This window comes from Grammomys surdaster, unplaced genomic scaffold (genome assembly GCF_004785775.1).
Source record: "Grammomys surdaster isolate TR1022 unplaced genomic scaffold, NIH_TR_1.0 126121, whole genome shotgun sequence".
Lineage (NCBI taxonomy): Eukaryota > Metazoa > Chordata > Mammalia > Rodentia > Muridae > Grammomys > Grammomys surdaster.
Genome location: NW_021620929.1, coordinates 5,414,918 through 5,425,425, shown reverse-complemented (window position 1 = coordinate 5,425,425; position 10,508 = coordinate 5,414,918). Strand labels below are relative to the sequence as shown.

At 46.2% G+C, this 10,508-nt stretch overlaps 1 protein-coding gene across 5 annotated transcripts in view; it reads left to right on the top strand.

Annotated features, from left to right (window-relative positions):
* Positions 1-6,205, top strand: part of Tenm2 (teneurin transmembrane protein 2) — a 939,787-nt gene extending 933,582 nt beyond the window's left edge. For 2 of the 5 annotated variants that reach the window (XM_028756460.1, XM_028756459.1), the window contains 2 exons: positions 2,348-2,478; positions 4,080-6,205. In XM_028756460.1, coding sequence (XP_028612293.1) covers positions 2,348-2,478; positions 4,080-4,841 — 893 coding nt within the window. In that variant the 3' untranslated portion in view covers positions 4,842-6,205. The remainder of the gene's footprint in view (positions 1-2,347; positions 2,479-4,079) is intronic. The other 3 variants (XM_028756457.1, XM_028756456.1, XM_028756458.1) reach the window with 2 other exon arrangements.
* The last annotated feature ends 4,303 nt before the right edge of the window (positions 6,206-10,508 follow it).

Here is a 10,508-nt window from a genome sequence, read left to right as displayed (position 1 = left end):
GATAGATAGATAGATAGATAGATAGATAGATAGATAGATAGATAGATGAATTAATGAGTGGGTGGATGGATGGATGGATGGATGGATGGGTGATGGATAGATAGATACATAGATAGATACATAGATAGAGGATAGATACAAAGCTAATACAGGGGAGTGAATGGACAGCTGAAAGAAATAAAGGAAGTCAGGAGGGTCGCATTCAGCAGGAAGCACCCTGGAGAGTCATGATCAGGGATTTTCAGTGACACCTGCAAGCATAGTGATGGGGTTTTCTCCAATAGCATTCAGCTGCACAGATGCAAAAGTGCATAGATACCAGCTTGGATTTAATACGTGCTATGATTTCACCAAGCAGGCATGAGGAAGTGAAAGCAGACAGCAGATCTTCAAATACACCCCCAAGGAACGAGTCCCAGGGTTGGTCAGGGAATTTGTGCTAGGTTGGGAGAAAATAAATGAGCAGGAAGTTGAGAGTTGAGAAAAATAAATGAGCTCAACGGGGAAAAGGAGTTTGGGATAGATGGATGGATGGATGGATGGATGGATGGATGGATGGATGGATGGATGGCCCTGGGTGTTGTGTAATAAGCCAGAAGGCTGTGTATATGAAAATGACAATAACGGAGGACCAGAATTATAAGTGACAAAGTCTGGAGTTGAGACATGAGATGAGGGCAAGACATTAAGGAGCGGAGGTGTTAGAAGGAGCAACTGTTCATCTAACAAAATCACTAAGAACTGGTTCAGAGGTAGAGACAGAAGCAGCACACTTCACAGAATTCAGGTGAGTAGCCCAAGGTCAGCCATGGTCCAGAGGCTGAAGCCAAGGTAGGAAGACCAGTGCTCTGTGGGAAGATGTTTGAATTGTAGCAAGAGGGGAAAGGGGCTGTTAAACTCTGAAGACATGGCAAGCGTTCTTAAAGGCTGATTTGAACTCCAGGGGCCCATTGAACTATTACAGAACTTAAGAAAGACAGAAGAGCAGGAAAGAGGTGAGGCCTGGATGTGACCACAGATCTCAGGTGCCTTGGTGAATAGAAATAAAGAGCAAAATGAGCCCAGTCCTTCTGCATGCCAGTCTGATGGCCCTAATGAAAATGGAAGTGCACTGAGTAAGGGCTCCCTGGGCCATGGAGATCAGGAGGCCTGGTGGGGATCTGTCTTACTCAGAAAACTTGGACCATCCACTAGGTGTGTGGGACATATTCTATAAGTCCAAATGCAAATGCACCTGAATAGGGCTGGTCTCTTGATGTCTCTTTGAAGGACAGGAGGTCTAGAGGAATGGGTTCAAGAACTAAATGTGTGTTCATCATGTCCAACCATGAAGCTTCCCTCCCTACCCCCGCAAGCCAGTTTGAGTGCAGAGCCCCAGGACAAACGTCCCACACCATGATCTCAGTCACTACTCATCCCCCTGGTTGGCCATTGCCTCTAGCTTCTGACACACTGCCTGGCCCATGGTAGCTCATAGGAGGGGCTGGAGAGATAACTCAGCCATTAAGAGCACTGGCTGCTCTTCCAGAGGTCCTGAGTTCAATTCCCAGAACCCACATGGTGACACACAACTGCCTATAATTGTAGTCCCATGGGATCCGATGCCCTCTTCTGGTGTGCAGACGTATGATTATACCTACAGTACATAAATAAAACAGTCTTTTTAAAAAAAAAAGTTTGTGTGACCGTCAAGTAAAATATTAGCTGAGTTGTCAACGTACGAGATTCCCAGATTCTATACTGAGTTTTTTACATGTTTTCTCCTCCAGTCCTTACATCAACGCAATGAGGTAGAACAATTATGGTCTTAATTCAAAACTGAAGGACCTGAGGTTAGCAGGTTAACATAGCCAAGCTCACACAGCTGGGAGACTTGAAGTTGAATCTGTCCATTCTGCAACTGGCCTTTGTAATCACAACATAGTGGTTATCAATGGCCACCTCGGGAAAGTCATCCTCTTCCCTGGACACATATAAGAAATCTCTGAGCTGTGTAACAGACATGGCTCAGCAGTTAAAAGCACATACTGCTTTTGCAGAGGACCCAGGTTTGGTTCCAAGCACTTATGTGATGTCTCTCAACCATCTAAAACTCCAGTTCCAGGAGATCTTATGCCCTCCTCTGGCCTCTGTGGGTACTACACATTAAGCAAAACACTAATATACATTAGAAAAATAAATTATTTTTTAGAGACTCTCTGGTTCCGGTTCCCAGAGACTGTCACCAGATACTGCCAGCCTCTTCTCTTAGATCCCACACCCAACCACCTAGTTATTTTGTTCTCTTTGCAAGATCCACTGCAGCCTCCTGTGATTTCAGAAATCTTTATTTTTCCTTCTGCCGTAGATGTGAAAAGCTGGCTTGTGATGTTTGGATTCCAGCTCAGCAACATCATTCCTGGATTCCCAAGAGCCAAAATGTATTTTGTGCCTCCCCCGTATGAACTGTCAGAGAGTCAAGCCAGTGAGAATGGACAGGTAAGTAGCCGGGTCGGAGGTGAACATCTGATGAGACTCAAAACAAGAACCCTCATTCTCTTTCATAGACACTGCCACACAGGAGCCAGGGGCCTGCTGGGGAAAAAAAAAAAAAAACAACACTGAGGCTGGGTATAAAAGCTATGCAGAAGCAGAGACTTCCCAGGCAGACAGAATGCCATTGCCATGCTTTCTGGTATGGCCCATATTTCTTCCCAACCTCAATGATTACCTTAATTGTGGTATCATTGTCTGTTCAGTATCTACCCTCCGGTCACTCCTTGATTAACAATAGCCCAGAGGAATCCAGTGGCAACCTGCCATCTGGACTGCTGTAAGATCATAACCCTTTCAGCTTTTTATGGGACGCAATAAAACTGTGGTTTGCAGTTTCTGTCCCATTAAAGAGCATTTTTATGCCCTACATAAAACCTCAGCACGTTATGGCCCAAATGCATACAGATTGAGTTTTTAGAACATAATGTGTGCCTGGGTCTTCCTCTGATGACCGAAGGGTGGTCAGTTTCAATTTGGGTGCAGCTGAGACCTCAGCCACAAGCAGATGGGCAGCTCAGAGACTGCATTGAGCTGACCCCCTTCCCCCCAACACCCCCATATGGGACCAGGGCTCTGCTCTGTGGCTGTCTAGAAGGTCTCAGCTGCTCTGAATAGTCATCCAGATTGTGTGACTATAGAGAGGCAAGGAGGAGCTGCTGGGTAATTGAGAACGGCATTCTCTCTATCCTGCCCCTCGGGGACCACTCAGTGGATGAATAGCCATCATTTCCCTCATTTATCTAAGTGCCGTTACCTCCCAAACACAGCCTCTCCCATTATCCCAGCCTGTCCCCCAACCACCAATTGAGACAAGTTGTCATTTGTGAGTGGAGAACACAAGGCCAAGGAGATAATGGTGATTTCATTCCTCTGCAGAACCAGGGCCGAGATCCAAAGCAACGGACTCAGAGTGGGGAGGAGCGGGAGGGGGATTCCCTCTGGCCCTCACAGCCTGGATCTCTTAGCCCAGAGCTCTCAAATATGAATATGCACACAAATCACCTAGAGTACCTGGCTGGAACACAGCCTCGGCTTAGCAGCCTGAGAGCTGCTTTTAACAGGGCTTTGAGCCCCAGTGATCCATCTACCGCTGGCTTCGCTTTGAGTAAAGACAGTGACTATCCAAGCCACTGATTTTGGAGCAGGGCAGGTTACAACAGTGGGGATGCCAGCTACTCAGACACCTGATCCCCACATCAGGACATCCATGGGTCTGAAATGTACCCAGATAGCTGTAGCACCACAAATGCAGTTTATCTCTTGACTCCCGAAGTTGGGGAGGGGGGATGCACAGCCCACATACAGATTCAGGCAAGATGGAGAACCTCTTTCACCGTCTTTCCGTGAGTGGCATGGTGACAAAGTGAACAGAGCACCCCATTAGAGGACTGGGAACCAGCCCGCCTGCCCTAGTTACAAAAGGTAGGGCTGTATCGGTACACACAGGTTCAGCAGATCAAGCACTCAGCATCTATCTCTGTAGTTCTTGCTTCAGAACTTCCAGAGCTACCTTCTGACCAATCCTTTTTGTCTTGTGCTCATAGCTCATTACAGGTGTTCAGCAGACAACAGAGAGGCATAACCAGGCCTTCCTGGCTCTGGAAGGACAGGTCATCTCTAAAAAACTCCATGCCAGCATCCGAGAGAAAGCAGGCCACTGGTTTGCTACCACCACGCCCATCATCGGCAAAGGGATCATGTTTGCCATCAAAGAAGGACGGGTGACCACAGGTGTGTCCAGCATCGCCAGTGAGGACAGCCGCAAGGTAGCATCCGTGTTGAACAACGCCTACTACTTGGACAAGATGCACTACAGCATCGAGGGCAAGGACACACACTACTTTGTGAAGATCGGCGCGGCGGATGGTGACCTAGTCACGCTGGGAACCACCATTGGGCGCAAGGTACTGGAGAGTGGGGTGAATGTGACAGTGTCACAGCCCACGCTCCTGGTGAATGGCAGGACTCGAAGGTTCACCAACATTGAGTTCCAGTACTCCACACTGCTGCTCAGCATCCGCTATGGCCTCACCCCTGACACGCTGGACGAAGAGAAGGCCCGAGTCCTGGACCAAGCGAGACAGAGGGCCCTGGGTACTGCCTGGGCCAAGGAGCAGCAGAAAGCCAGGGACGGGAGAGAGGGCAGCCGCCTGTGGACGGAGGGCGAGAAGCAGCAACTCCTGAGCACGGGACGGGTGCAAGGTTATGAGGGTTATTACGTGCTTCCGGTGGAACAGTACCCAGAGCTGGCAGACAGTAGCAGCAACATCCAGTTCTTAAGACAGAATGAGATGGGAAAGAGGTAACAAAATAACCTGCTGCCACCTCTTCTCTGGGTGGCTTAGCAGGGGCAACTGTGACCTCCTCTCCTAAGGAGACGAAGACCTAACAGGGGCACTGAGGCCGGGCTGCTTTAGGATCCCAAGTGGCAAGAAAGCTCACATTTTTTGAGTTCAAATGCTACTGTCCAAGCGCAAAGTCCCTCATCCTGAAGTAGACTAGAGCTCAGCCACAAATTCTGAGGAAAACAAAACTAAAGGATGAAAGAATGAACGAAGGAAAACACACAAAATGTTTCAAGTTCCCTAAAATATGACCCACTTGTTCCGGGTCTAAGGCAGAAAAGAGACACAGAATAGCCAAAAGGAAAGGAACATAAAAGAAACAAATTTAAAAAGAAAAAAAAAGCAAACAAAAAGACAAACACACCACCGACCAAACGAAGAAATGAAGACGAGAAGGCCTCACATCCTAATACCTCACTCATTCACACGTGAGCAACACAAAGACATTCACAAGGGCCGGCATCACCAGACCAGCTGAGGACGACTCAGACTGACTGTTGGACAAACACTTGCGACGTTTTCGTTTAAGCAAATACAGGTGCATTTAAAAACACGACTTTGGGGGTGATTTGTGTGTAGCGCCTGGGGAGGGGGGCACAAAAGTGGAGGATCGAGCACTGGAAATACTTTTTAAAGAAAAAGAAAAACACAAGAAAAAAAATTCAGTATCAGAAGTCAAAGCGAAATACCGTCCGGCACTTAACTCTCAGGTCCCCACTTAGTCAGGCCTGAGGTAATTTATTTGAGCGCAGAGTGTAAAATTTAATTCAAAATGGTGGCTATACTCACTACACATAAATCTCATACTCTTTTTGTCTTTGGAGATTCCATTGTGGACAGTAATACGCAGTTACAGGGTGTAGTCTGTTTAGATTCCGTAGTTTGTGGGTATCAGTTGCGGTAGAGATGCAACATTTGTGACTCTGTTGCTAACGGTTACCACTTCCGATCGCCCTGTACATACATATGCCGTAAGGCACAATCACTGTTTCAGACTTAAAATTATTAGTGTGTTTGTTTGGTCCAGAAACTGAGACAATCACATGACAGTCACCACGAGGAGAGAAAATAAAAAAATAAATAAATAAATAAAAACAAAAAAAATTTTAAAAAGTGAAAAAAAAACCACACAAAAAAAAAAGTCTAATAAGAACTTTGGTACAGGAACTTTTTTGTAATATACATGTATGAATTGTTCATCGAGTTTTTATATTAATTTTAATTTGCTGCTAAGCAAAGACTAGGGACAGGCAAAGATAATTTATGGCAAAGTGTTTAAATTGTTTATACATAAATAAAGTCTCTAAAACTCCTGTGGACACTGATCCTCTGTGGAAATGCTTTAATGGTGGTATTTGCAGGGGGTTCTCAACCTGTGGGCCGCAACCTCCTGAAGGGTCACATGTTATCACAATCCAGAACTGTAGCAAAATTATGATTCTAAAGTAGCAATGGCATTGTTTTTATGGTTGGGGGGTCACCACACCATGTGTTAAAAGGGTTACAGTGTTAGGAAGATTGAAAGCCACTACAGTAAAGGCAGGAGAAACGGGGTGCCTGAGCTGGCCCAGATCAAGCATCCCTTCTCCCAAAAATCTGGAACCAGGAGAGCTAGTGGATTAAGATTTTTTTTCAGATCTCAGACTAAGAGCACGTACATAGTAAGAGATCGAAGCTTGAGATTCACTTCTGGTTCATATACATTATACACAGACCCTGGAGGTCACTATACAGTGTTCAGTCTCTTATTTTATTTTGGAACCGACTTTCTATATATAGCCCAGGCTGTCCTGAAGGTCACTATGGAGACCAAACTCAAACTTGCAGAGACATGTCTGCCTTTTCTCCCAAGTGCTGGAATTAACAGAGTATGCCTTCACACCTGGCAACAGCGCTTTAATTTTAAAGTTTTTTTTTTACAAATTTATTATATTATTTATGAATATAATTACACTGTCTTTGGACACACCAGAAGAGGGCACCAGATCTCATTACAGGTGGCTGTGAGTCACCATGTGGTTGCTGGGAATTGAACTCAGGACCTCTGGAAGAGCAGTCAGTGCCCTTAACCACTGAGCCATCTCTCCAGCCTAATAATTGTATACTTATAACAATTTTAGCTTGGAATTTTCTAGTCGTAACCTTGTATCTGGGTTCAAAAACTTCAGGGGTTTTGTTTGTTTGTTTGGTTTGGTTTGGTTTGGTTTGGTTTTTGTTTTGATTAGGGATGCTCAGCCTATCCTTGGACCATCTGGGAAAAAAATTGATTTTATTTTGGTTAGGGAGGAAGGACTCCTTTTGCTTTTTTTTGTTTTGTTTTACGGTGAGAAGGGGGAGGGGACATTGAGACAGAGTCCCATGTGGTCCAAGTCCTCCTCAAACTGCTACTGATCCTTCCACCTCTGCCACACATGTGCTGGGATGACAGACCAAACATCTGGAGCATCTTTTATAGTGCTCCCCCAAATGCTCTAGTGACTCTGAGACTTCTCCATTCCAGAGGACAGGAGAATCTGCCTTTGGTGAGTGAGGACCCTCAGACCTGCCTGTACACGGATAGATCCCTCCAGACCTCCCGGGTCAGCAGGGACCTCTCTGTCAATAGCAGACTATCCAGGGTGATCACACCCACCACTTTGGCAGCTTGCACACCATGTGGCTGTGTGTTCATTGATACATTCCTCTTCCCAGCTAGATTAACTTACCTGCAAACATAAACGCATTGAACAAATCAGGTAACAAGAGCCCTTTAGGGGTTTAATTTATTTTTCTTTTATACTACTTCTACAGCTAAAACAGCATCAACAACCAGTATGAATCTGTGCTTTCTGGGTTGCTGTTCTCAATTGTGGCTCTGTAATGCAGCATTCCCACAGAACTCCCCCACACACACACACACACGTGCGCACGCGCGCACACACACACACACACGTGCACACACACACCTTTCATTTACTGAACAGCATCTTACTGAGAAGGCACCACAGAAACCCAGCTAAGGCCTGGCGTGCAGAAGAGAAGTAGACACAAACAGAAGCTCACGCCTCATGAAACTTGCAGGCAGATAAACGGGGAGACAGCAAACCAAAAATAGCTTTAGAAATGAAAAACAGCAGGGGTGTTTCGGTGATGAGAACGAAGATTTATGACGCAATGGCAGGTTCTGAAGGTTCAGCAGGAGTTAGCCAGGTGAACAGAAGGGAACCCATTCCCGAGGCAGAGCCTAGAGAACGCAGAGTAACTGCAGCAGAGAGAGCAAAGTCAGCTCAAGGATAGGAAGGTGGGTGGTGCGGCAGGAACATAAAAAAGCTGGTTGGGTTCAGAAGATGCTCAAGTTAAAGCCTGGATTCTATTTATCTATCTGTCTGCCTGCCTGCCTGTCTGTCTGTCTGTCTGTCTGCCTGCCTATTTGATCTGGATTCTTTTAAATGGTAGCAAAAGGTTTGTCTGTCTGTCTGTCTCCTTGTCTGTCTGTCTGTCTGTCTGTCTGTCTGTCTGTCTATTTGGCCTGGATTCTGTTAAATGGTAGCAAAAGGAAGCCATTGATTTCAATATCATAAGTGCTGTACTGTGGTGAACAGATCAGGTACTGAAGCAGCTGGAACAGCCTTATAAGTGAGATGAGGAGGAGGCTGAGGGAATCTTGAGTCTAAGGTAGAGGTATCAGCACTCAGAGGGGGATACGGAGGTAAGCTGAGCAGCGGGAGTTCAAGACTACTCTCCCGTGCCAGTCGCTATGCAGGTGGGAAACATTAATGGACAGCATTGATCTGGTATGTGGGGGGAATTGGACTCAAAGACCTCGTGTCCATAACTTCTCCTAGAAGTCTGGCTAATTCATCCTTTGCCCTGATACCTGCTGAGATCTCCAGCTCTCTCCCTTCCGGCTCATCCAGTCAGTTTCCAAGTGGCCTCCATGAGACAGGGTTAGCCTTACTTAAACCAGGCCTCAGGAGTTGCCCAGAAAGGAACATGGCTCCAGAAGCATCCCTCTCAGCTGCAGTCTAAGTAGCCTGATTCCCCAGATGTACTGGGTGGGGTTATCATCCTCAGGAATGGGTAGAGACAGCGGTGGGCTGTGGAACCTGGAGACGTGATCACAGAACAGCCTCAGATGCTGCTGCTGGACACTTCAGTGAAATAAACAAAGAAGATGTCTCACCAGGTAGATGCACCTGCAAAGTTGTACAGGGAGTTGACCCCAGACCATGGGGACTCATTTAGTCCAAGACTTTTCTATGCCCCTGCAGCCTCTTGAGTATTTCTGGGAACTATATATCAGAAGAATTTCACAAACAGGAGAACATCTCCTCTTTGGGGTCCACTGTCTTTGAAACAGCCCTTAGTTTTCTGTTATGTACCTGCAGATCTGGCCCCACATTGTACACCACAGAGATACATCCATAAGAGAAGGAAGCAGTTCTGGCTGGCTGAAAAGTCCCTTACTTCTCCTCAAGCTAGGACAATGACTGATGGAGCGTCCTGGAAAGACTGGACCGCCCAATGATTCTTTAAGAATAGATCTGTAACATCAGCTTGCCTGGGAACCAATTCTGACTCAACTACCCACTAAAGGTAGAAATGAGACTGGAGATGTGGCTCAGTGGTACATAGCACCTGCAAAAACCACCTATGTAAGACCCTGGGTTTCATTCCTAGAATTGCAAAAAGAAACAAAAACCTGTGGAAAGTGGCCAAGTGGTAGTGCACACCTTTAATCCTGGCATTCTGGAAGCAGAGACGGGCAAATCTCTGAGTTCAAGGCCAGCCTTGTCTATAACCAAGTTCCAGGCCAGCCAGGGATACATGGTGAGACTACGTCTTTTTAAAAAAATAATAGTGGAAGGGAGGGAGGGCTGAAGAAAGTCCGTTCAGCGGTTAAAGAACACTGGCTATTCTTCCAGAGAACGCTGGTTCAATTCCTAGTTCCACATAGCCAACTCACAACCTGACTGTAACTCTAATTCCAAGGGATAGAGTGCCCTCTTCTGGCCTCTTCAGGGACTGCATGCATACGGTCTACGCGCATATAGGCAGGCAAAACACCAAATTAATATTTTAAACTGTGGAAACTAGAAAAAGTTACATGTATCAATTAGATGAAAAGTATTAGCTGCTTAAAGAGACAATTCAATACAAATTAGCTCCCCATCAAAAAGCCCGTTTCACTTAGTAGTCTGTGCCTTGGGGGGTGAGCCAGCTGAGGGTTAAATGAAACATGGTAAGCACTTAATATTACTCGTTTTTATCATATTTATTCCAAGCACAGATTTTTTTTAAAGAGTGGGGAGGGGCTTTCATGCTGCAGCTAGGAAGGACTAAGGGATTGAGTCTTCACCCCCACACAGTGTGTCACCTTGTCAAGAGTACTTCCCCTCCTACGCTCCCAGGTCCAGGGAGCTGCAGCAAGTGCTTTCAGCATCTGACCCGTGTTCACGGCCTTACGGGATTGTCAGAAAGAGTGACATTTAGAAGAAAGATGAATAAAACCTGCTCAAAAACCTCTCAGTCAAGTGTGAGACGAGACAGTTGTCACAAGACAGTCTCAAGATACAGTGGGGTCAGAGCTGGTGGAGAAGTAGACAAACTTCAGCAAGAAGCCGGGAGAAGACCCTGTTGTCTCCGTGA